Source organism: Centruroides sculpturatus, unplaced genomic scaffold (genome assembly GCF_000671375.1).
Source record: "Centruroides sculpturatus isolate CEXI.00-Female unplaced genomic scaffold, Cexi_2.0 scaffold291, whole genome shotgun sequence".
NCBI lineage: Eukaryota > Metazoa > Arthropoda > Arachnida > Scorpiones > Buthidae > Centruroides > Centruroides sculpturatus.
The window spans coordinates 271247-297998 of NW_019384514.1; the positions used below are offsets into that span (position 1 = coordinate 271247).

A 26752-nucleotide genomic window follows, 5' to 3' on the forward strand; every position below is an offset into this window, starting at 1 on the left:
TAAGGAACTATTCTAATATCAAGTGAAGAAGGAGAAACTGAAGGTAAAATTACATTTAAATATTTGTATTTCTATTTATTATATCTGATTTCAACCAAATTTAGATAACAAGGAAAAAGTACTTAGTGATTTTGGCATTCGACATGGTACTCGATTAAAATGTGATGATTTTCTCCAAAATTTTGAAATTGTGCTTAACATTTTACATGTGTAAGTAAATTTTTATTATTAATACTGTATATTATATATTATTGATTAATAACTAGAATAAAATTATAGCATTTCATGTGTATAACTAAGAATATTACATTATAAATTAATTTAAATAATACTGTATACATTATTTGTTATATAAGAAATATATTTTTTGTTAATTAATTTTGGCATATTTAATTTTTTGAATAAAATAAACTGATGTGCTTTTAAAATCGTTTTAAGTGATAGATTAGATGATGATAAAGAATTTGAATTGCATGGAGAAATATCAGATATAAAACCTAAAAATGATTCAATGGAAACAAATGAAACAAGTGTAGAAAATCATTTTGAAGTGGATGGTAAGCATTACTATTTAATTCCTAAAAATGAATTTCATTTTTCAGATATTATCATAATTAATGTACAGTTAACAACATTCAGGTCTCCACATCCAAGTTCACAATTCAGTTCTTGTATAATTCAATTCTTATAAAATGAGAAAAACTTTCATTTGTAAATTCTAATATGATTTGCTTTATTTAATTTTTTTAGCATTGTAAATATACATATAAGTAATTATCTATAAAATAAAAGTGTTTTCGTAACTCTGAACTTTATGGGTACAGTAATACCCCGAACTTACGCAATAGGTGGGACCGAGCGATAACCGCGTAAGTCAAATTCGCGTAAGTCAGGGTATAATTTCGCAATTTGTGTAAAATTCAAGTCGGGTGTATGTAAGCTAATAAATGTTCTCGTTAATCTTATCTCGTGTTTTGAATCAAAAGACGAAATAAGATTAACGAGTTTATGGTTACAAGAAATCACAACATTTAGTCTCTCAAGTCTCCGTAGGTATAACAAACACAGAAATAAATAACACAAAATAAATTGTAGCTATGTGTCGATTCCACGCGACATGTCCGAACATGTAAGCTGAACAATAGTGTGGGGAGAGTGAGTAATCAAGAGTTGCGTGGCGCACTCAAACAAAAGACAAATCAACAAGATTCGCGTAACTCCGGGTTCACGTAAGTCGAGGTATTACTGTATTTATCTGTTGAATTACAGTCTGTGAATACTGTTTTAATGCTGCTAACTGTGCTAATGAGTTATTTTAGAAGTTTTAAATATGCTTACTTATTTGCAGAACAAATAATGAAAATATATTTAGTTATTATTTCAATAGCAGATTATTGCTGCAGCATATAATATGTAATATAATGTTTGTACATGTTTATATTATGAAATATATATTGTTTGTATAACAACTTGAAAAGAATAAGAATGAAAAATTTATTTCATTTCTATTATTAACAATTCAGAAATAATAATTGAATTTATTAATTCTGAATTGTTATTCAGAATTCTAATGAAGGATTCTAATGAAAATACTTTAAATCAGCGCTGTCCAACTTATCATAGCCTGCGGGCCATATTTTCTTCACCAAACATTTCGGGGGCCAAGAAGGTTGCTGCTGTATTCAGCCAGGTTAAGTGAAGTTACGCAAACTAAATAGTACCTACTTTAAATTCAAATTAGATTTAAATTTTCACATAGTAAAATAATTTTAATATTAATAATAATAATTTAGTAACATAAATTTATTCATAGTAAAATGTACTCGGGGGCCGTAAAAATTATTTGGCGGGCCGTATACGGCCCGCAGGCCGCCAGTTGGACAGCCCTGCTTTAAATACATCTAGTATAAATATTTTAACTTTACACAGATTATTTGTTGATGCAAAAGAAAATGCTATGTTATAATTATTTTTAGAAATATTTTTTTAAAAATTTTTTATTATTAATATTGTATGATTATGAATTTGAAGTTAAATTTATAAGAACTGACACAAAAAAAGACTAATCCTATAGCTTAGAAACTGAGAGTAGGAGGAGAGAGACAAAGTGATAGTTAAGAGCATGTTCTAACCTGTCACCGTGAGACAAAGTTCAGTTCATTAAATGGAATGAATGGAAGCATATTCAAATATAGACTTTTCTTACAATCATTCAGAAAGTTTTGGCATTCACGGTGAACAGCATGTTAACATCAAGTTTCTTGTGAAAGTGAAGAAGTTCATGATTGTATCTTTTCAATTATTGACTGAGCAAAGAGTGCCTGTTTCATACATGTTTTCGAATGGCACAAACAATTTTTGAAAGGTAGAGAAAGTGTAGGCCTTGTTGTTTTCTTGAAATCTAGGGTATTGTAATGGTGGAGGGAGTGGGTTCTCAGCTGCCAGAAGATAAATCAGCAATATTACCGTAAACACTTGACAAAATTGTGTGAGCACATGAGAAGGAAACAATTAGATTCTACACTAAGACCATCTGTCAGCTCACAATGCTTTGTCTGTGAAGTGGTTTTTAATTATTCATAACACCACTGTGCTTAAGCACTCACTGTATTTGCCAGACCTGCTCCTTGAGTCTATCTCTTCTCAAAGATGAAGTTGGTGCTCAAAGGAACACATTTTTTGTTGGTAGATGTGAAAGCAAAAACAATGAAAATTCTCAAAAGCCTTTCAGAAAATTATCTGCAGAATTGCTTTGAACATTGGCAACATTGTATGCAGTTGTGTGTTGACTCAGAAAAGAACTGTTTTATTTTATTTTATTTTTTTAATAGAATTCCTGATTTATATATGTAAATATGTGATAAATTTCACATAAAGGAATTGTTTGGAAATGTTTTATTTAGAATAATAGATATAACATACATAGTACACTCAAAAGTAATGTTCATCTGGACGCTGGCTGAGGGAAACTGGTTCAAATGAGAAAAGAGCAAAGAATTTTTATTAAAGAGTAACTGTTTATTATGTCCAAAATGCATTTTGAGTGTTTTATATTATGTACTGTACTGTACATGGTGAAGGAACCACAGTTTATTGTAAATTTTTACTATTAAAGTGTTAATAATCATTAAAGAATTTGTTAATTAATTTCATTGACTGGTGTGATAAGCCCGTGTGTATATATATGCATCTTGTTGATTTAGACCAGTGTTTCTCAATGGGGTGATATCGCCCCCATGTGGGCAGTTTTCCATGTTGATGGACAATTAGTAACAATTTATATTTTGGGGGCAAAAAACAATTTTCTGGGTGATATAGTAACTTTATATTAAGAATAATTAGATATTTTATTCATTATATCATACAATAATTAAACAAATAACATTATACTAGTCACTAGTCTATTCAATGCAGTACGAATTTGGCGTTAGCCTTGGCCCTGGGCATCAGAATTTTGAAGTGAAGAGGGTGATACTTTGTAATGGTTTTATTGAAGGGGCGACGATTCATTAGAGGTTGAGAAACACTGATTTAGACTAATTGTTAAATAGTTTTAAGGGTTGAAAGCGATATATTATTCATATCTTTATTAAAACTACAGTTGTGTATTCATTTATATATTAATATTACACTTATGATTAATGATTATTGAATGATTACAATATATATATATATACATAGTGTTTACTTAATATTTATTTAGATGCAAAAGAGATCTTTACAACAATGCATGAGTATATGTGTAAAATGCATTAGATCTACTGTAAGGTTACAGTAAAATTAATTCATCCAAAAAAAAAAGGAGCATGTATAAATTGTGTGATAGTTCCAAGACAGTACATACATTTTCTCGCTATCTTTAACATGAGGATAATGGAAGGGAACATTTTAAGAGGATTTAGCATAATGTTTAAGATTTCTTACAACTACATGTTTAAATGTCATTTGTCTTGCTATGGCCTTTGGCCTGAATGGTTAATTGGAGTTGAGTCTTTCATTAATTTTTTTGGTGTTTGTTTTTGAAAGGTATTATGCTAATGTGTAGATCTGAATGGAACACTATTCAACAGATCAACGAGGAAACTTTTTTGAAAGTTATTAAAAAAAGAATCTTTACATACATTACTATGTTGTAGAGAGAACAAGGTTTACATTATTAATTTCTTAGTTATTTTCAGGTAGATGAGTCATTCATCAGTTTGTCTTTTTCCTGTTGTTTGTCTAAGTCTTCTTTCTAGTCCTTCTCTATTTGCATTGGTAAATAATTTGCATTCTGTTCTTCCCATAGCAGAAAATAATCCACATACTCTGTTCTCTCAATCTCCAAACTTCTCTGTTGCACATCTTTGAAGAACCCTGAACTCTCTTATTCCTTCACTAATAGTGTCTCACGCTAACTTTAACACACAAAAAAATACCTGAATTCTCCTTTACACATTTTCAAATGTCCTTGAACTGTTTGTTGCATACTCAAAATGAACTTTTTGACTCCTGCATATGCAGTTATCAGACAGACAGTCCATATTCTTCCAATCACCTGAAAACGTCCAGGTCACACAAATGATAGTCAGTTTGTTTTATCACAGGAATAGATCCCATGGGTGGATATCAAGTCACCATTGTTGACAGTAAACAGATGCTATTTACATCTCTCATGACTTCTTTCCCACATGAAGGATTGATGTCTCACACATACAAAGAATATCTGACAGTAAAGGATAAAAACCAATTATTGGTCTAATTACATTACATAAACTAATACAAAAAGCATTTAGCTTTCAATTAGAAAGTTCAGACTATGTACGAAAAATTTTTTTAATTTTTGAGTCTATCTAACAATCCATTAACACAACCACAGAAGTACCCGTAACACGGGTACTTCTGTGGTTGTGTTAATGGATTGTTAGATAGACTCAAAAATTAAAAAAATTTTTCGTACATAGTCTGAACTTTCTAATTGGAAGAATATATCCTGAGTTCACCATGAAATTGTCTATAAGCATTTAGCTTTATTTTGCTGTAGTACATGTTGAAAACATCTTGGTCTTGGTACAGCTGGAAAACACTTGTGGAATCAGTGTTCTTATTCCTTGTGCATTTTGTCTCATTTTCCCATAATATAATAATTTCACAGTAGTATTTGTAAGTACAAGACATTATTGCAGAGCTCTACCAATTAGCAGATTATATGTTGGTTTTTTAAGGACATCAGTATTTTATATTACCATACAATCTGTCAAGATTACATTTTACTTTGCATTTTGTGTTTTATGTTTGGAAAATGTATGTATTGCTATGGAACTTCTGCACAATTTACATGATTCTCCTGGAATGAATTTATTTATTTTCCTGTAACTATTGTAATGAAATTAATGCACTAAGGGCTACATACTGTTGCGGGAACAAACGGCAATCAGTCGTTAGGAACACCAAGGTATTTATTAACTCTGACAATGTACAACTCCTGCAGCTTGCAGTAGAAGAACAAGAAGCACCCTCAGCCTGAGAGATGGCTGTTATATCTACAGAGACATGGTAGAAACATGGTAATTGATTGGTATTTACATAAGTTCGCAGACCGGGAGAACGTACCCACAAAAAAAACTTGCATCAATGAGGGTTGAACCAGCGACCTTCGCTCGATAGGCCAAGCCACTAACCTCTACCCCATGAATGACACGATGGGAAGAGCAAGCCGCGGCATGATTCTCCTGGAATGAATTTATTTATTTTCCTGTAACTATTGTAATGAAATTAATGCACTAAGGGCTACATACAATGTATTATTGTGAAATGCTGGAAAGATCTCTTTTGTGCCAATGCTTTGACTGTGTAGTTAATATTATGAATTGATAATGTAATAAAATAGTTACACAAGAGAAGCTTTCAAACAACTTCTCTTGTGTAACTCTATTTTATTACATTATAATAAGTAATATAATTTTCTTATGACAGAACAATTTATTTATTAATAACTTAAATTATTCTCAAGATAACAAAAATTGGAAATATAAGTAATAATTTGTATTTATTAACACCTATTAATCTTTTGGTTTAGATTTTACATAAAATATTTGGTGAAATAGAATAAATCCCTTCTTTACAATAACATGCTTTACAATCCTATTTTTATGACATGAATTTTCTCTCATTATTGTATGAAATGCATATTTAAGCATTACATTTATTTATTTATGACTATCTTGTTGTTGTATTATGTAGTTCAAACTACTTTTCCTGGAATATCAGTGGTGTGCCATGACATTTGATGATAGGAAAGCTGTGTTTCTGTAAGAAGCCAACTTCCAAGAGCAATCAGTTAATTGTGCATCAGTGATGGTCTAGAATCCATTCATCTAAATTGTATATCAGAAAAGAAAGAAAAAAATTGTATATCACTGGGCTGGACCCTCATCTTAAAGAGGATTCTACAGTTTGTATTAGGCTGCATCCTGCGTAGATGAACAGCTGTTTGGACGTGTCGAGACTAGCAGTCCCATCGTCTTGAATGACTATGCATGGGATACCCCCTCTTTTTTGGTAGAGGACTCAAGATGCAAGGTTACTGCACCAAAACTGTATTACAAAGTATGAGGATCAAGCTTGGAGCAAGAAAGGCTAGTCCCCATCAGGTTGTGCTGCCAGAGCTCAAGCATTTATCTCAGTCCAGTCTTATAGTTCATACACCACAGTGATTACTCAGTGTTTGCAATTGATGATTAAAATAGTCTCTTTGTACTTCTGTAGTGCCACTTGGTGGAGCAGAGACTCCAACTTAGAGTTGTAATATGAGATAGAGTCCATTCATATGTGGGTTGATGGCAGAGGAGACAAAGATGACAAGTATCTAACAAAAATTGTTTATTTTAACATAAAATAAATTTACACTATCTACAAAATAGTTTGCTTTAGGACAATCAGCTGTTCAGATGTCCTGGGCAGTGCTGTAACTTTCCTGTGCCCTGTGCAGGAATTTGCATTTATGTCCCTTAATTAATTAGGTTTGGGAAAAGTAATAAAACAAATACATGCATTTTGGGCTCCTCTTCCAAGTGGGCCCTGTGCGGGTGCACCTGTTGCACCTGCCTAGTCACGGCACTGGTCCTGGGTGTCGCTGAGGTCCTTTGTTGATCGAAGGTGCCCCGGGGCAGTGGTGTTGACAAGTCCGAAAGACAGATGGAGAGACTTTGTCTGTTGGCATCAGCAACACTGTGTAAGTCCAAAGTGTCATGGGTTACAGGTTGGCACAATAGACAAGAAACTGCTCTTTTTTTGTGCATTGATACACTGCATTTTGGTTATTTGGAATGTTAACTAACCAAGTGTGAGGTGTCCTTGATTGTCGGGGATTATATCAATCTCTGTTCTTCTGTTTATCCATTTTGATTGATCATTCTCCCTCAATCACACTTTTCGAGTGGCTGGTCCCTCGTTACTAAGTGTAACAAGACTTCTACCTGGAGTGCTAGAAAGGTCAAAATTGAAGATGAATTTGATCTTCCACTGATCATAGGATGACTTTCTTCCACAATTTATGGTTTCTGCGTTGCAGTTTGATATAAAGAAATGGGTGTCCAACTACAAATGATTTTTTTCTATCTTTTTTAAACTAACAAATTTTTTTTTAAATTAGCTTTTTTCCGCATCTTTCATGATGGTTTGGACCTGTCCAGAACCTCACATCTGCATAAAAATTTTAAACATGAATGACAGAAATAAACTATTGGAATACTGGAAATGACAGAAATAAACTATTTATTTATTTTAATTTTAAAATACAAATAATACATACATAATACAAATTGACATGATATAAACAATGATAGAAAAACTTGTTTGTTTTTATATTTTCTATAAACTAACTCTATTCGGCAATTTTTTCCACAGAGTCGTTAATTACTCTATTATAAAAGTCGCTTGTTTTTGATTCCATCAAAGTATTTAAAAGCTCTTTTTCTATTGAAAGCAATGCTAATGATGACAATCTTTCCTTTGATTGAGTGTTCCTTGCCAATTTATCAATTCACTTCATGGTTGAAAAACGATGCTCAACAGAAGCACTGGTACATGGCACCGTAAAAATTAATGATATTAAATCATATAATTCTTTTAGTACATCTTTGTTCACATCATCATTAATTATAATATTTTTTTATGTCTAAGAGTGATATAGTCTGGACGCAAATATAAATATTGCAATTCATTAAATAATTTATGTAAATTTTATGAAGAATTTTTTGATTTATGTAAAGAATTAAAACTCTTTGGGAAATTGTTTTTCATAATATTTAAAATTATTAACATCTAAAAGTGATAAAAATTCTAGATTGTCTGAAAATTACTAGTTTAACATTGAAATCTGNTAAAGAAACGTACATAAAAATAACATAAAATATTCTCTATTTTTTAAATCTTAAAACAATGCATTTAGTCAAATAGCTCCCTATGAGTGACTAATGGATGGAATCATTGGAAGCGTTATGACTTTTTGGTGTGTAGCATCCACTAGCTGAACCGCCAGAGGTTGATGCTCTGTAAAGTGCATGTGCAAATGCATGTAATCTGGCTGCTTTACACCATTCAAATATTTTCACTGTGGAAACTGTCCCCTATTCGGCAATACAGTGCTTCCATTGGAAATATAAATATACAAATTTACATTCAAATATACAATAGCAATCTTATCATTGTTTTTCACATGTATAGAAATTTGTAATAAGATACATAATATGGTTATAATAAAATATTAATTTTAAGTAATTCAAAGTTGCTTCCTTTGTATTTTCTAAAATACATGGGAAGAGGTGTTTCCACAGCTTCCATGGACAGCATGTCATGCCGCTGATGATAACCATTTTTCCTTAAATTTATGATACTGATGTTTTGGGAAATATGATAGCCTTATTTAACAATAGTTTTTCAGAAACTAATTAGTTTATAAAAGCAGGAGTGAAATTTTTTACCATATGGAAAAATAATTGAACTACAAAGAATTTTTACATTACTTCTCTTTGTTTATTTATTAAAATTTTTGTTTTGAAAAGTGCTTCAATATTCTAAAAATTTATTCTTAAAACATAACTCTAATTCTCTTACAAATATACTCACAATTGCTTCTCTCACAGTAAATATATTCTTTTAATTATTTACAAATGAATGAAAATTTGTGTAAATATTGTTATGAATTATGGTAAGAAATTATGATTTTTTTGCAGTTTGTGTATTTCTTGTTTACAAAGCTATATTGATTAATTATAAACACTCTCTGTTCATTCTTTTTAGATATGGATGAAGTGGTGATAGTCGAAAATTTTGAGTACAATGGAAAGAGAAAAGCTTCGACTGACATCGATGATTCGTTCCATTCAAAGAAACCTTTCTTGGAGCCAACATGAATGAATTTTAAAGAAAGTGTTCGAATTTTGTGCCTTTATTGTTTCATCTAGACACATCTTGTATTTATCACATCATCATTACAGAAAAATATTTTTAAAATTGTAAGAGTAGCTCTAACTTATGGTGGATGTGGCGTTCTTTCCATGCAAAGATAAATTTATGACTTTTGTTATAGCACCCACTCGATTCGGTCAGTGTCGTATTGGATTATAAGTGACGATTCGAACGATCAGATACATACATGCACCTCGTTATTGAAGAACCCCCTTGTGACTTCTTTCGTAATTGTGAAATTGTTTAGTCCAAATATTTACTGTATTTATAATAGTAACTGATACTAATGATGATTGTGCCAATTTATGTAATTTCTCTTTAAAAACTTGGAAATTAAAATGAAATATATGTAAGAATGAAAGTACTTTAATCTTTAATATAGTCTTTTGATTGTAATCATTATAGATAACATAATGATACATTAGCATAAAAATGCATATAATTATTAAAATTTGAAAATTAAAAATGATAAATCGAACAACCATAGAAACCTTCCTACTGCCCTGTTAGAAAGCATATATTGTAATCATTTAAAATTGTAATTTTGGTTTATATACATATAAATATTGATTTAGATTGTTTAGGATATATTTCTAAATAAATTTTAAAGAAAAATAAGTGTATCTTTTAAACTCAGTTGATGAATTTTACACAATTTTCTTTTAAATCAGAATATTTAAGAATACAAATATTTTACATTTGCAATTATCATCATATAAACTGATGGCACTTTATGTATTAATATATTTTATTTACTATAATGTGTGTAATTTAATACAAACTATCAGATAGAAATGATTCGTGTCTACGCAATAATTTCCCTTAGAAGTTTATAAGAAGAAAAACAATGATTTCTGTATGCAAATTAATTAAAATTTATTTTTGTATTATTTTTTAACAATAAAATATAGAAAAATTAATAAATGAAGAATCATCATCAAACCCATTCAGTAAATGTGTATTTAATGTAGTTTACAGTGATTTATTTTAATGATTTTATGTTCTTAAATTAGAAAATTTCATAATATAGAACTTCAAGTTTCAAAGTGTCTTGTATTTCATATCAAATTATTTATTTTCACTTCCTCATTTTTTTGAAGTTAAAGCAAATATTTTTTTTTTTTTTATAAATTTGATAAAAATAAAACTTGGAAAAATGTCAAAAACTATAAGTTTCAGTAAAGAGAAAAGTGATCTTATAGATAAAAATAATATGATTAATATAACAAAATTTAATTCATATCAATTCCTAATACAGTATTTTAAAGAAACATTAATTGAAAACTTTTAGAATAAATATTTATATACATTCTATTCCAAAATTTTGCTACATTTTAACAGAAAATGAGAAAAATGATAAGAATTTATTACCTTCATGTATTTATGTTGACTGATTCATCTACCACTTATAGCATCATTTTGGAGTGTAAATTTACAGCTGCAACTAGATTTTTTGGCAAAACATGTTAAAAATGTTTTCAATAATTATGTGAACTTCAACATAAATTTTATCATCATCATCATCATCATCATAAAATTAATTGGATCTTTTAATTACAGAATTCTAGAATCGTTTATGAAGTTAATATGATTAAGAAGTTACTTCTGTTTGTATTTAATATAAAAATTAAAATATATTCTTATAAAATATTCTCTGTATTTTGACAGATACCAAATATAGACAGACAGAAATGTATAAATCTTTTTCTGAATTTTTATAGGATTCTGGACATTGAATGGAAAATCATTATCTTAAGTGGAGTAATTGTATAGTTGTAAAGAGGATAGAAGATTTAAAAACATGGCTCAAATAATAATACAGAAGTTTTCAGGTATATTATATATTATTGATAAACTGCTAAATTCTTATGTATTGGCAGGAAAAAATTTTTGGAGTCTTGAGTAAATCATAATTTCAAGAATAGACAATTGGATAAGCATATACTGTAGAAATTGATGCTTTCTACAGTATATGCTTTAAAAATATAGCTATTGGTAATAATTATATATGTATACAAATCTGTACTACTAAGTTTTTTATACTCGGAACAGGAGTATAAAAATCTTAATGCAGAGTCTGACGAAGGGTGAGATGTATTTATTGCGTGGCAGTAACAGTAGAAACAGTAAATCAATTGAAACTCATTGGCGACTCTAGAAGTAATGTGCTATTGATTGTTATAAATGTGGATGTAAAGATTGTAAAAATAACATATATATTTACTATGCAAAACGAATTAAGGCATGTGTTTTAAGATGTTTTAATTTTTCACTTCAATACTGACTGAATCTTTATCTATAAAATAAAAAATACTTTACAAAGAAGCTATCTGAAATACAGAGGTTTGATTGTAGTGTATTAATTTCATTATTAACTAGTATAAGAAAACCCTAAAGTTTCTAACAAAAAATAACAATTTTATCATCTTGATTGAGTAATTTAATATAAGATTGACAAAAAATTCTGTATACACACACTAACATTAATATATACATAGTATTATATTTTCAGTCTGCTTTCTCTTATTTTTCTTTGTTTATAGAGAATAGCATCATTGAAACCTAATCATGAACTTATCTGTTTAGTGAATGTGTCACTTAAAACTAATTAATTTTGATCTACAAGCTGTATAACATAATGTTCTTCAAGCCCTACCATTTATGACTATTGATACTTATCTCTATAAAAATAATATTGAATAAATAAATAATAACTATTGATTTTTTTTTCGTAAAATTTAATGCCAAACGAAGAAACAAAAATCTTCATTTTTTATATGTAATAATGTTATTTTAATTGCTATTATTGTTATTATTATAATGGGAAATTAGTCTCAAATATTGCAGCTAAAGATTTCCATCAGTCAAAATGGCTCAGGTAATATCTAAAAATATAATTCTTATATGGTTTCACGTAACGTATAGAGGAAGTCCATCGTTCCCCTAATATCTCTTGTATCCATATATTTAAGAATTGAAGTCATTGAAATTTACTTTTAAATGGTCTTAATATGATTTTCTTAGTGTTATAGAACAAAGTCTCGATGTTAAGATGTATTATCGATAGCAATAAAATAAATAATTTCGTAATTGTAACACAGATTTTACTCTAAACAACCCAATACTGTGAGGAATGGGAACAAATGGATGAAGTTTTTGGTCGTGTTCGTCTTCAATACTATGGATACAATCGGGTTGAAGTAACGATCTTAAATTTTTGTAGGAGAAGGCTGTAGCCGCTGCAACCGGAATATTGGTAGAAGAAATAGAAGATAAGATATTGGCTGAATTTCGAAAAACAGAAGAAAGAATTAAATTTACACTGAAGGAAGTACATCATTTCCTTCGTAATAAACTAATCAAGACTGTCGATACCGATTGGTTAAACGAGTTGAAAAATGTAGAAATGCGACTGATGGACTTGCAAAGGTTTTCTTTCTTTCTTTCTTTCTTCAATTTTGATTTTTTAACAAATTTCTAATTTATATTTTTCTTCTAACGTTAGAGAATACGAGCTGAGATTATCAGAGAAATGCCATAGAGCCAATACGAAGAAGACAATTAAAGAATATTCTAAATATCTACAAAGAACTCGTACAACTGGTCAAAATTGAAATTTTTGAAGAAGAAATTGTATTTTTTTAACAAAAATTATTTGAATCTCGTAGCAAGATATATAATTTTTATGTTAAAGAAACGTAATGATAATTTCTTAATATTCTCAAATAAATTTTTATAATTATTAATAAATTTGTAATCTTGAAAAAATGAAAAATTATTCTATAAGTGTTTTTCTTATTGGTTCCTATATATATATATATGAGAACAATCGACTGATGAAATAAGAGATTTAATGGGGTTTATTACTTATTTTCTTACAGAAAAAAAAGACCAAATCTTAGAAAGAGTTGTCTGTAATGGGACTGATAGGGATTAGATTAGGGTCCGAATGTAGAACTAACTACATCCATTGTCGTAAGTTATAAAAGATATACTAATGAAAACAATAAACAGAAAAAATATATATATTTATTATTTGTTATAATAGAAAATGAGACAAGAATAGATTTAAATGTTTTAAAATTTTAATAAATACTTGTCGAAAGTAATAAAAGTGCCATTTTTAATCGCTGTTAGAATGGATAAGTAAGAAGAAAATTTAATTCATAAGCAAGAGAAATTGTATATTAATATTTTCGAAAACGTAAAGAAGTGGTGTCTTCAGTTTTACTTCCCAATTCGATAAATTGTTTTAGAAGTTGTTTCAAATTCGACAATTGTTCCTCTGCTTGGGATTTGCTCTTACAAATATCCATTAATTGCTGCTGTAATTTTTCTTCTTCCTCTTCGTATTGTCTCAATTTAATTTTTAGATTTTCTAATATTTCTTCGAACTTTTCTTTATCTAATTTCAAATTTTCTTTTCTTGTTGCAATTCCTTCCATTTTTATTTCTTCTATTATCTTTTGTTTATAGTCTAACATTTTCTTTTCAGTTTCTATCAAACACTTCTCTTTATCTTCTATTGCAATTCGTTTTGCTTCTCTTAATTTCTCGTCATATTCACTGTTTAAATATTGTAAAATATTAATTAATATGTTCATAACCGATCTTATTTCCTTGATATACTTATTTCTTACTGTTTAAGTCTTTTGCATTTGTCTTTGGAATTCTTCTTTTCTTGTGCTTCAGCTTCTTCGATGGCCATTTTAAGATGTTCTTTGAATTGTTCCAATCCATCTTGAACAGCTTCTTTAACTCTTTCTTCAGAATTTTGCTTTTCTTCTTCTATTTCTCTTTCTAATTCTCTTCGAATACGATCTTCGGCACTTTTCAAATTTTCCTAAAATTAATTCTTTTTTTAATAAAAGATTTGAAAGTTTATGCAACGTACCTCCAGATGAGGTACCCTATTCAGAACTTTAAAATTTATCATGGGTAATGAGTTTGGAGAGGAATATTGTTCCCTATTCTTCAATCATACTGGCTGAATTGGGCACAATACGCATGAATGCTTTGTTATTAAAAACTATTGGAAAGATTTATCAAAATTACAAACCTTCAATTGGTAATCGTGCCTTTTGGTAACGTTATTAATTTGTTTATTATTTTCATCGAAAGCATTTTTTAAAGCTTCTCGAATAGCAACTTTGATTCCTTCGAGGGCTTCCTGAATGGCAGCATTAATGGCATCCACTACAATTTGTCGAGCTTCGGCATCCCAAATTAATAATGCTTCGCATAGAAGTTTTGCTCCTTTATCGGCTAAATAAGTATAAATCATTCATTTTTAAGTACGCAATTAAATTATAAATAATAATTTTAAGATATTAAGTATGTATTTTACCTTTTAAATTCTCTAAGATGTAATCGTCAGTTGAGATCATTGTTCGCCTTTTTAATTTGCAAATCTAATAAGACTGTAGATATTATTTGTTTTTATTTTATTTAAAAAAAAAAATATTCAATAATAAAATACTAAAATAGTTATATTCAATAATCTAATATACAGTAAACTAATATTTTAAGTAACTTTTTCGAGCATAACTTAAAGTTTCGATGGTGCATTTTTCGAAAATATTGCACTAAAAGCTTTCGTGTTTATCTAAATCGCAGCGATCTAGAGCCAAAAATGCAATCTTAGAAACTTTAAAGATAAAAATAGAAAAGAAACGTCACTATAATCCCCTCCCAATAACTATTAAAAGGTATTTTTTTTTATGAACAACAACAATTATTCTTAATCTAAGAGCTATTAACTCACGGAAGTGAGATTGGAATTTTGGAGAATGTTTTCTTTGTTCTTTATCCAAATTATCTTCCCAAAAATGTATTAATATTTTGCCAAAATCTAGATATGAATTTGAAAATCATCATCATCATTTAGACATTTTTTTTTTTCTGTAGGATAAATAGAAACATTTCCTTACCTCTGCCATTCGTTTTAAGAGAAACAATAGAAGATCGTCATTATTATTGTTCATTTTAATTCTTGTGATGAAGATAATTTCTCTTCAGTTTATTCATTTTTAATAGGTTCGAGTAAGAGAAAATAGATTTAAATTTTGAAAAAAAAAAATTAATTATTTTTTTTTTTTATATTTAAACAATGCTGTGTAGAGGGATGCTTAGTTAATGGACATTTGACTCATCCACGACTTAGGTTTTTTTTTTATATAAAAAACATGATATCATGCGGTGTGTAGGGGAGCTTATGACAAAATAATTGATTTTTTTCAAGCTTTAAATCGATTTTTTTTAAATTGAACCTTTTCGAAAAGGAATAAACTCCCATTTGCACCGTTTTAAAACACAAGTTTCGGGGGTTGTTACGCTTCGTTTCTCTTAAACGTCGCTCTTTCAACTTTAACTTTTTCATCTTTCCTTTACAAAATGGCATTTTCTTTAACAGAAAATTTGTTAAAAATTCGTATTAACGACTATTTTTAGTTACGAGAAAAGTTAGAATATACACCAAGGTTTAAATTTTGGGCTTAACAGTTACATATGTGAATTTTTTTTTTCTTATTTAAAGAAGTAGAAATATCTTTATGATTAATTAACTTTTACGGATGAAAAACATTTTGGCCAAATGACTAATTTGTATAAAAGATTTCTTTATTCGCTCTACGGACGATAAACGTTGGGAAAAAAACGTTAAATTAGTGTAGCCAACATCTACAATAACAAAATATTCTCAGTTAGAAAGAAATTAAATTTAGTTCTCACCCCCAAAAAAAAATACTACTAAAAGAGTATCAAATCAAATTGTTAAATATTAGCTTCAAAAATAACTTTTTTTTTTTTTTTGGATAATTTTGCTACTATTTTAACATATTTAAGAAAATAATTTATGTATTTTTATATAATTTTTCTAGTAAATTTAAAGATTTTCGTGGATCCATTATCATTTGGAAGCTCCATTTTGTTCTTATATGAAGGAATCATAGGATAAAAAAAATAATTTTTATTTTAATTAATAATAGAGTTAATGGTAAAAGAAATCAGTTTACTTGATTTTATTCACATACTTTCATAGTTACAAATAGAAATGGGGCCTCATTTTACGTCACTTAGGCCCTGAATTTAAATTTAAAGCGCATCGAAAATATTGAATTTTAACTATTTCATTCTTGATTATTCGTTAATTATTAAATTTGCAATTATTATATGAAGCTTAGAAGAATAAATATTAAAAAATTAGTTTATCAGAATCTAATTTTATACATTTTCTTTCTCCCCTCTCTTCTTATTTATTCTAATAAAAAATATATTTTAATTGCCTTGTAAGTTAAAAAAAAATATACGAAGGGGGAGGATGTTTGAGCGTTTATCTTCTAAGAACAATTAGCATTTGTTAAAAAATGATCTTTTATTCGTTAAATCTATCAAAAGAAAGATATTTTTTTTAAAAAAAAAAACTGCAAAATATTTGGCAAAAAATCAAAAATCTTTAGAAAAATTTCATTAAAATGTAACCAATTCTTTATCAAATTCGCGATCGCGGTCTTTTTTTTCTTCTTCTTTATCTTTTTGCTGACTTTAAATAATACATTTGAGACGAAGAAGGTTAATAGAAATAGTATTAAAAAGTAGAATTTCGAAGTTTTCGTACTGTTTGGCTCGGTCAAAATATTCAAAATTCCTTGTAAAAATCGCTTAATGGACCTTATATAGTTGTGTTCCACATTTAATCGGGTTTCGGCTCCAAAAATGCCGCATTTATTCTCTGGCAAAGTAAAAGTATCCTAAATTAGTTTTCTAAGATACGACTGGTCGCTGAAATTGACGTCATCCACCCCATCAAAGTTAATTATTCCACTTTTACCTGAGCTCTCCTGTCAGTCAAGCTTGCGGTGACAAGAAGCCATGGTGAGTTGAATTTTATTTCTCTATATTTTCACGTTTCCTTATTTAATTGAAAAACGTTTTTAATTAAATATTTTGCTTTAAAATTATTTACTTAAATATACTTTTTAACAGCGCTTAAAGTTATAATTACAATATAAAATAATTTAATTTCAAATAATTAAATTTCAAAGTACAATTATGAAGAATGTAATCTAAATAAAACAGTATAATATTTTTAAAACAGTATAATATATCAGGTTATTTATTAATTAAAACGTTTAAAATATTAAGAATTACAATTTTTAAAGGAGAATTGCTTGCGATTATTGGGGGGGAGGGTTTCTAGCTATATTTTGGCAAATGTCTAGAATGCATCAATCATAAAGAACATGTCGGCAGCGGGATGTAAATATAGCTTCATCATCTTCCTATATTATCTTACAAAGATGCCGTTTTTGGATTAGATCGAACATATTCGTCACCCTAAAAGACAAGTTAATGTACTGTGAAAGGGATGGAGGCGATTTCGCTTTTGAGCTTTGAAAATTGGCAAGATCCTCCTCCCTTTTTTTTCCTTCTTCCATTCATAATTATCATCCATTAAAAAGTCATTTTTTCCCCTGTCTTTTACTGTGGATCTCTAGAAATTGAATAAAAATCGTCTTTCTGATAAGCACAGTCAAACTTCGATATAGAGCTAAATTCGATTTAGTAACAGTTTCAAAGGCGAACAATACTTGCGCTAAATCGAGATATGACGGTACATTCGAATCCCTATAACACTGTTGATTATTCCGTTTTATATGAATTCCATGTTGTACGAGTCACACTGTTGATTATTCCGTTTTATATGAATTCCATGTTGTACGAGTCACACTGCTGATTATTCCGTTTTATATGAATTCCATGTTGTACGAGTCACTTAGATTTTACAAATACGTGTGCCGGGCTGTATTTGCAAAAAAGATTGATCTTGATTAATGTTTTATTAATGTTCTAGATGATTTTCGAATCGATCGGGAGATGGTCCTATTGAATTCGTAACGTCATTTATACTGTATTTTAATTTAATATTGTTTTTATTATAATTCAAGGGTGACGAAGAAAAGAAGGAAAAGAAGAAGAAGAGTAAGAAGAAACAAGAGGAAGCTCCTCCACCAGCTGCAGAACCCGCTCCTGCTCCGGCAGAACCTGCACCACCTGCGGAGGAACCAGCACCCGCACCCGCACCAGAACCAGCACCGACCGAAACTAGTCCTCAATCTTCCGTTTATAAGTCGACTTCTACTAAAAGAAGAGCACAGAGAACCACATCCAATATATTCGCCATGTTTACTCAAAATAAAGTACAAGAGTTTAAAGAGGTAAGAGACTTAAAATTGGCATTTTATGGGAGAAATTAACTAAATTACAGAATACAAATGTATTTTTCTCATAAATACATAAATACAGTCAAATCCTTGAACATAAAAAATGGCCGTTGTTTGGAGATTATTTTGCATGCATCTCAAAAAGAAAAATTGCCTGTAGTTTAGAGGAGGATTGATTTATGCACAAACTATTGTAAATATTTATGCAAGTAATATATTATAATAATTAGCACTTCTGTAGAAGGATGTATGTATAGTACAGTACCTTGTATAGAAGTGCTAATATAACGTTCTATATTTACATATAATGTAGAACGTTGCTCTCCACATTAATAAGAATAAAGCACATTTTTATGCAAAAGGAACGAATTTATAGATATATACAATAAGTAAGAATAATTAAATTTAAATAAAAACTTTTATTATAATTTTAAACTTATTTAATATATATTTTTAGGCCTTCNATGGCATTTTCTTTAACAGAAAATTTGTTAAAAATTCGTATTAACGACTATTTTTAGTTACGAGAAAAGTTAGAATATACACCAAGGTTTAAATTTTGGACTTAACAGTTACATATGTGAATTTTTTTTTTTCTTATTTAAAGAAGTAGAAATATCTTTATGATTAATTAACTTTTACGGAATAAACAGAAAAAATATATATATTTATTTATTTAAAGAATAACTAGAAATTATCAGCTAATTTTATATGATTTTAATTAGGGAAACAAGTAGAAGACAGCGATCTAATTTCGATGGTAGAAGAAGCGCCAGGACCCATTAATTTTACCATGTTTTTAACTATATTTGGAGAAAGAATAGCAGGTAATTGTTGCAAATCTTAAAAATTATAAGTCAAACTTCGATATTGAAATTGGTTCAGGGCCATATTTAAAGAGATTGAAGCATTCTGTAAAATTTAAGAGGAAGATCCCATTGTGAGTATTCATTACCTCTCTATAAGGGTGGTGCTATATCGAGGTTTGATTATATTATAATCTATTAGTAGAACCTAATTGGCTTTAATTTAAAAAAAACAACAAACAAACTTTCAGGAACCGACGATGAACATATAATTGTTAATGCCTTTAGAAAATGGGATCAAGAAGAAATCGGAAAAATTAAAGAATCCATGTAAGAATGTATCCTAATTACTTGTCATCGATTGTTATCGCCTAAAATTTATTTTCTTTTAACATTTTTTCGTAGTTTAAGACACGCATTAATGTCATGGGGAGAGATATTTAACGAGAGCGAAGTAAGTTCTTTTCTTTTATAAAATTATAATTACTATTAAATGTAATTTTAAAATTATTTTAAGGCGGACGAAGTACTTCGGGAAGCTCCTATCGATTATGATGGTTATATCGATATTATTAAGTTTACAAAAGTCATCACAAAAGGGGAAGACGATGAAAGTTAAGGTGAGCATATTTAAAAATTAAATTTGTAATTTTAAATAGGGAATTGTCCATTAATTATATGTATAGTTTTTGAGCCACTTTTTATCCCTCCTTCCTTGTTGTATATAATGAATAATGTAACCTACACTCTTTGGTAAATGAACTTCCTTTTAACTTACACAATAGTTTGTAGAAACTTCAAAGATTAAAGGTAGAATTTATAATAAGTAAATTTTTCTTTCAGCTTTGGTTAGAGAATTGAACTGTCATGGAATGGTGATGGATGTGTAAGCTTGACAGACTTAGAAATCAATGCAAATTGAAAACAAAATTGTAAAAATTCAAATAATAATTAATAAAATATTTTAACATTGATGTTTTTATATATAATGTAAATTTTTAATTAAATTTTCACACTGCACACATGCATCACATAGAACTTTTATTAAGTATTAACATCTGTCAAAAGTAGTATAAATAGCAATTAAAACATGAAAAGTGCACAGAAATAATACTTATCTACTCTATAGCTGGAGACATTAAAAAGGTACTGGCCTCTTTTTTTTTTAATCAATATATTAAATACTACCAAAAAGTGAATTTTTATAAATCTTAAATAAGTGATATTATTAAAGAAGTTTTTAGTAAATGCCTTGATTTGAGACAAGGTATCTCCTTTGTTTTTTTTTTTTTTATACATCTATAAAGTTTGTTGTTTTGTGCAGAGGTTTTTTTTTTACATTTGGTCAAAATATGATATCCCTTTTTGCATTCTTTTAAGTCCCCTTTTAATGAGAATGCTTTGTATATAAATTAAATTTTGCACATCATCTACTGTTCTGCAGATTTGTCGGATTCCTCTTCTTCATCTGTGTCATGGTGATGAGTGATGACTTCGGGAGGTTCTGCGTAAAGATGTGGCACCAAACTCTCCACGCATTCTGTTTTAGAGCGTCTCTGGATGGATTGTACCACTTGCTCAGCCTCCAGTTCCTCCACTTCACCATTTGTGAGACTGGCTCCTTGATGAGTTACAGTCGATTCATGTGGCATCTACATCGTATAAAGCGTAATCTGATTTTAATGCCAAATTAAGTAAACATATACTAATGTAAAAATATAGAATAACTTTTTAGTAACTAGCAGCAGCTCAGGATAAACACCGCAGAATCTCAAAGAAAAATTAAACTCACAAAAAAAATGTCTAGACTTTTATTACATATATAATAATTTATATAATTTATCATGATTAATAACATAATAATTCATGTTTTGAACATGAAATCAAAACAATTCTATTAGGATAGTTGCATTCCAGCAACACCACCCTCATATTACAGTAGATAGCCAGGAGCTGCCACTATTAGTAACAATAAATGTGATTAATTTCTATTATACATACCAACATAGGAGGTGCCCTGAACATGTAACTAAAAGGATAATATATCAAATTCATGAAACTACTTGAGTAAATATCAGCATAGTGACAAATTTGATTTGCAAAAAAGGTCTGCCTTGAACCTAAATAAATAATTATATTTTAGTGTAAGGAAAATCCATAATAATTCAGCTATAATAATAAATAAAAACTTACCGCTTCTAAATATACTTCCAAGCATACCATATGACATATCTAATTCATGTACTACTTCCTAAAGTTAAAAGTAATTAAATTATTAGTTTAATTTGATATTTACAGTTTCTATATTTGATATTTAAATAATACAGTATAATATAATGGTAAACATTTTGATTTCAAAACATGAAGTTGTTATTATATTGTTATTGATTGAGTAGTTAAAAACTTGACAAAGAATAAATTTTTTTTTTTATATATAATACTCAGTACAGTACATTAAAGATATACAAATTTAAAGCTTTACATTTGGGAGTTATAAAACATTTTATTTTTGACTGTAATCCTCCTAATCTGTAATTAGTGAAAGTTCAGATTAGATGGATTATATGAAGTCTTTGGAGACATATAGTGCTAACTCTCAGAATAATATTTCTGAGGTAATTGAGTTTGAATGTTTGAAAAAAATTCTAAAATCGTATGAATAAGTGTGTGTTAATATTTTTACTTTCCAAATATTGCCTGTAGATGTAGCTGTCATCTCATCATTCATTTTAGGATTTTTTTTTCAAACATTTAAATTCAATTACCTCAAACATGTTTCTGTATTACACATCCCCGAGGGCTTCATATGTAAAGAAAAGAAAATCAAGATTACAGACAAATATTTGCAGAGTTAAACCCTTGATTTAACAGACTTCAGCTCTAACAACATTTGTCATATAAGAAAAACTTAAAAACTTTTTTATTTATGAATACGTGTGTGAAAAGGTTGGAACAATGAGTCAATGAATATAAATTATTCAATGTACTATACACTACATTATAATGTATAAGTTTAAATAAAATGATATCATCATCTTAACACATCTTATATTAAAAAAGAACTTAAAATGTTTTAAAAAACATTCCATTTAATAGACTTTTGGCAAACATCAGCAAAACTACTTCAGAATTTGGAACCATTTTTATCTGCATTTTTAATGCACTGTAGCTATTTGTTTAAATTGACTAACAATAAAATTCATAAATTTTTCTCAAACAGAATATATATGTAATGTATTTCTATCTGCTATATTGATTAAAATATTTTTCTATAAAAGAAAATTTCAATAATTCATAATACTTTTTATTTCTTTATCATTTCCCTTTCTCCTTAATCTATTTTTAAATTCACAGTGGATTCTTAATATAGTGAATTCTTAATAGACAATACTATATAATAAATGATTTAATTTCAAAGATTTTGCTATATTCAAGATGGTTATAATTAAAAAGTTTCCTTACTTATAACTCTGTAGCTGTAACTAATAAAGCAGAATGACACCAAAATTTGTACATATCCTATTTTAAAAAATAGACTTCAAAAAGCATAGAGAAAAATTCAATAAAATCACCATTTGTCAGAGCAAAGAAGAGCTATAAAAGTGATCATCACATGTATTTAAATTTTTTGTAAAAAATAAATGTCACTTGACTTGATTATGATTTTTTTAATATTCATACAGACAGATTAAATATTTTGAGGAGACTGGATCTTGTTAAGGCTGAAAGGGGAAGGAAACTTGTCTCTTGTCAGGTGAACAGCTTTAACAACAGCTTTTCACTGAAAATAGAAAGTAATTAGTTGCTTTTCCCCATGGTCCAATAACCATGGGGAAAAGAACTAATTAATTTGATTTATGGTATTATCACCATAAATCAAAGCCAATGTCTATTGTGGAAGTGCCCTTAACTAGGCTGTTTTATAAAAGACATCATAATACAACATATGCAGAACATTTCTCCAGAGCTGTTACATTCTGTAGACACAATTTTTGGCTCAAAATAACAGCAAGCACTTGAAACTCAACTTCAATGTCAGAAACATTGTCAAAAATTGCAAATAAATAACAAATGAATATGAATTTGTGAAACAATTTCTTGAGGCAATTTATTCAAGTTTCTTTCTCAAGTATCCTGAAGTCTGATATATATATATAACCAAATGATTGTCTTAAATAATCAGGTTATAAATCTGCTATTTAATGATTAAATACTAAGTAATTTGTTACTAGAGGTGAACTTTAGGCACCATTTCTTATCTAAATTAATAATTATAATTTTAATAATTTATTAAATAATTTTAGAATCATCTGGAAGAACTGGCCTGGAGCAAGGCTTGAACCCTCAAATCTCCATTTGCCAGCTGTACCACCCGAACTCTGAGCAAGCCTTCACTTCCAGATGTTTTTTGAGATTTTGATCTATTTTACAATTTATTACTTTCTTTCTCAATTTTTGCAAAAGGATAAAAATAAATATTTTTTATAGCAAATTTTGGAAGAAATTTTCTTTTGAAAAATCTTTCTCATCCCTTGAATAGTATATGTATAAATTTCAGTGCCAATCTTCTTATTTATTGCAGCTACTGTACATTATAATAGGCTTGTCTTGTTTTGCATTAGAGTTTCATTCCTAGAGAGTTAACAAAAACAATAATTATTATATTTCTTAAGATAGAAATGGTATTCCCTGTAAAAAACTAGGTATCATTTCCATTATGGGCTTTCAAGCAGGCCTACTAGGTAGTCAGATGCTAAAAGATAAGTCACATATTTAGGTTAAACCATGAAATTTCTGAACCAATCTGACTCAAATCAGTTCTCAGAGTGGGAAGCTGTTATCTTTCCTGTCTCATAATAAAAAATTATATTAACAGTGTTTTGCCACATTAATATATGTAGAAAAATATTATGTAACTTATTTTATATTATTATAAATTATGAATGAATTGTAATTTTGAATAATAAATACGAGGGTCATTCTAAAAGAAAAGAATGTTTTGATCTGACAAGCTGTGCAGTTCTCCCACCACCCTCCACTGCTGCATCATGGACCTTTTCATGTTTTCGCACCAGTCTGATGCTAACAGTGAGCCACAACGATTGTTTACTGTTTACAGTGTGACTTTGAAATGTGTGACAAAATTAAAGATCCTCACACCAAGTGTGAGGTTTGTAGTGTAATATGCTTTTTGAATGTGAAAAAGTCTGCCCTATCAAAATTTACAGACAGATAACCAAGGTTTATGGTGATGTGATGAAGGAAGTTTCATTCTGAAACAAACGGCAGGATTGTTGTCCAGAGGCATTGTGCTTCTTCAGGATAAAGCATGTCTGCATGCTGCTGCATTGACGAAGAAATTGCTTCAGCAGTTTAAGTGGAAAGTTTTGAACATCCTTCTTATAGCCCAGACTAGGCTCTGAGTGATTACATCTTTTCCCAAAATTGAAGAATTTTTTTAGCCAGGAATCACTATGGAAATGACAACAAACTGAATGGCCTCTTTCGGCCGTTAATGAGTGGTTCAAGAACTTGGCAGTAACTGAGTGTGCAGAAGGCATAGAAAAGTTGATGATACACTATGACAAATGTTTAAATTTGTATGGTGACTATGTAAAAATATAGCTAAGGTATCATATGTGTTATAAAATAAGTTTTGTTTCATTATCTTAAATAAAAATATCTAGAGAAACAAACATTCTTTACTTTTAGAATGACCCTCGTATTAATGCTTTATTTCATGTTTTTATGAATAATTTTTCCATTAAAATGTCACTTAAAAATATTGAAAGTTACAAAATTTTTTAAAATATTTTCTTTATAAATTAAAGACAAGTCATATATGTTTTTGTATTGTGAAAACAATCTTATTCAAATGCTATTTCAAAATTTTTGATACTTTTTGCAGTATATATTCAATTTATTTGATAAAGTATAGTTTAACTAGTAATAAGTTGTAATTCTGTTCACTTTAGAAGGGTTTTTATAGTTTCTGTATAATTTAAATTTTTTTTTTGTTTTTTTTTTTTGGTTACAATAAATCAAATGTCTTTAATTCTCTCCACCCTATGCGCACTAAGAGGGCCTTTTTTTCAAAGCCTATCATGAGTTTGGCCACACCTATAATGAGGACAACCAAGTAGTGGAGGAAGATGGATTGCCCATAAAAAAAGTAGACAAGGGCTTTGACTTTCCCGACACTCAAACAGGAGGTTCAAATATAATATGATATAAAATGTAAACAACAACAAAAGCTTAAAAGCAATAATTTTTTAAATTACAAGAAATTTCTCTATTTAAAAAAATATTTACGTTTAAAAAACACTAAGATACATTTTTGATTCATTCAGTCCTTAGATACTGTATAATGCAAAATAGATGCTAAACCACACAATTTTTGTAAGGAATTTTTATGTATTTTTGTGGTCCTTAAGTGTTAAAACATCAAGAAATGTAAAATCATGGGGGGGATCAAAATTTGACTGATCAATCCCTATGTTATTTCCTATAATGCTGGAGAAATAAAATTCCTGGGGTTTTTTTTAACTATATGGATTTCATTCGAGGTCCACTCTGGGAGCCTAAGACCAGAGCAGTAAGCTGACACCTTAACTGCCTTAACCATCCAGCAATAAAAAAAATGCTTTCATAAAGTTAGCAATTATAAATAGAAGTATATTGTAACTTTGAGAATGGCGTTCCATATAACAGGTTATTTAGTAACTGAATATGACATTTATTCCTAATGATGGGTTTTTCAAGTGTTTTTGTATTATTTTATTTTAATACTACTAAAGCATGTTTTTGTTAGAATTTTTTCTTTTTTGAGATTTTGATCTATTTTACAATTTATTAAAATAAAAAATTTTACTTATTAAATGTACTCACTCTGATTTTGGATCTTATATCACTAATATCTGGTACTTCTTTGCAGCTGCTATCCAAATCACTATATAAAATACATACACGAATCTTTAAGTAAACTTAATCTACATATGCCCTAGTTGTAATCAAAAATAATAATACCGATATGTATCACCGAGTTGGACATCTAAATCTTGTAATCTGTTGAATAATTCTTGTTTGTTAACCCAAACATTGAGTTCTCGTTGTAATTCAGGTACAATAAGAAAAGTCCTCCAGCCACGAGTTTTCTTTGACTTCAAAATGTCACCATAAATGTGATCACCCACATACAGTACATCTCTTCCTTTGGCACCTATCAACTGTGTAAAAACATCACAGCTCCCTAAAATAAATAAGAATGTAAAAAAT

At 28.9% G+C, this 26752-nt stretch overlaps 5 protein-coding genes across 6 annotated transcripts in view; 3 read left to right on the forward strand and 2 right to left on the reverse strand.

Moving 5' to 3' along the window:
* LOC111622514 (SUMO-activating enzyme subunit 2-like) overlaps window positions 1–9980 on the forward strand; it is a 38443-nt gene extending 28463 nt beyond the window's left edge. The window contains 4 exon segments of the mRNA XM_023364915.1: window positions 5–43; window positions 105–210; window positions 439–557; window positions 9283–9980. Of these exon segments, the coding sequence (XP_023220683.1) occupies window positions 5–43; window positions 105–210; window positions 439–557; window positions 9283–9395 (377 nt within the window). The 3' untranslated portion in view covers window positions 9396–9980.
* A 2262-nt stretch (window positions 9981–12242) lies between these two features.
* LOC111622491 lies at window positions 12243–13464 on the forward strand. Its single transcript, XM_023364882.1, has 4 exons — window positions 12243–12328; window positions 12674–12879; window positions 12956–13148; window positions 13332–13464. Exons 1-3 carry the CDS (start codon window positions 12320–12322, stop codon window positions 13062–13064), a joined length of 324 nt encoding a protein of 107 aa, XP_023220650.1. The 5' UTR covers window positions 12243–12319; the 3' UTR covers window positions 13065–13148; window positions 13332–13464.
* A 53-nt stretch (window positions 13465–13517) lies between these two features.
* LOC111622490 (differentially expressed in FDCP 6 homolog) lies at window positions 13518–15454 on the reverse strand. Of its 2 annotated transcripts, none has more exons than XM_023364880.1 (6): window positions 15381–15454; window positions 15215–15301; window positions 14798–14870; window positions 14510–14715; window positions 14091–14293; window positions 13518–14016 (listed from the first exon to the last, which is right to left on the reverse strand). In XM_023364880.1, exons 3-6 carry the CDS (start codon window positions 14835–14837, stop codon window positions 13638–13640), a joined length of 828 nt encoding a protein of 275 aa, XP_023220648.1. In that variant the 5' UTR covers window positions 14838–14870; window positions 15215–15301; window positions 15381–15454; the 3' UTR covers window positions 13518–13637. The 2 variants fall into 2 exon arrangements, with proteins under 2 accessions (XP_023220648.1, XP_023220649.1); XM_023364881.1 differs by having other exon boundaries at window positions 14798–14861; window positions 15381–15450.
* Window positions 15455–17171: 1717 nt separating this feature from the next.
* On the forward strand, window positions 17172–20451 carry LOC111622529 (myosin regulatory light chain 12B-like). The gene is made up of 7 exons (XM_023364933.1): window positions 17172–17322; window positions 18396–18702; window positions 19397–19498; window positions 19729–19807; window positions 19883–19931; window positions 19995–20097; window positions 20321–20451. The coding sequence occupies exons 1-6, from the start codon at window positions 17320–17322 to the stop codon at window positions 20094–20096; spliced, it is 642 nt and encodes a 213-aa protein (XP_023220701.1). The 5' UTR covers window positions 17172–17319; the 3' UTR covers window position 20097; window positions 20321–20451.
* Window positions 20452–20607: 156 nt separating this feature from the next.
* Window positions 20608–26752, reverse strand: part of LOC111622516 (cytosolic purine 5'-nucleotidase-like) — a 36059-nt gene continuing 29914 nt past the window's right edge. Inside the window, 5 exon segments of the mRNA XM_023364916.1 lie at window positions 20608–21129; window positions 21479–21597; window positions 21671–21728; window positions 26366–26426; window positions 26504–26726. Coding sequence (XP_023220684.1) covers window positions 20908–21129; window positions 21479–21597; window positions 21671–21728; window positions 26366–26426; window positions 26504–26726 — 683 coding nt within the window. The 3' untranslated portion in view covers window positions 20608–20907.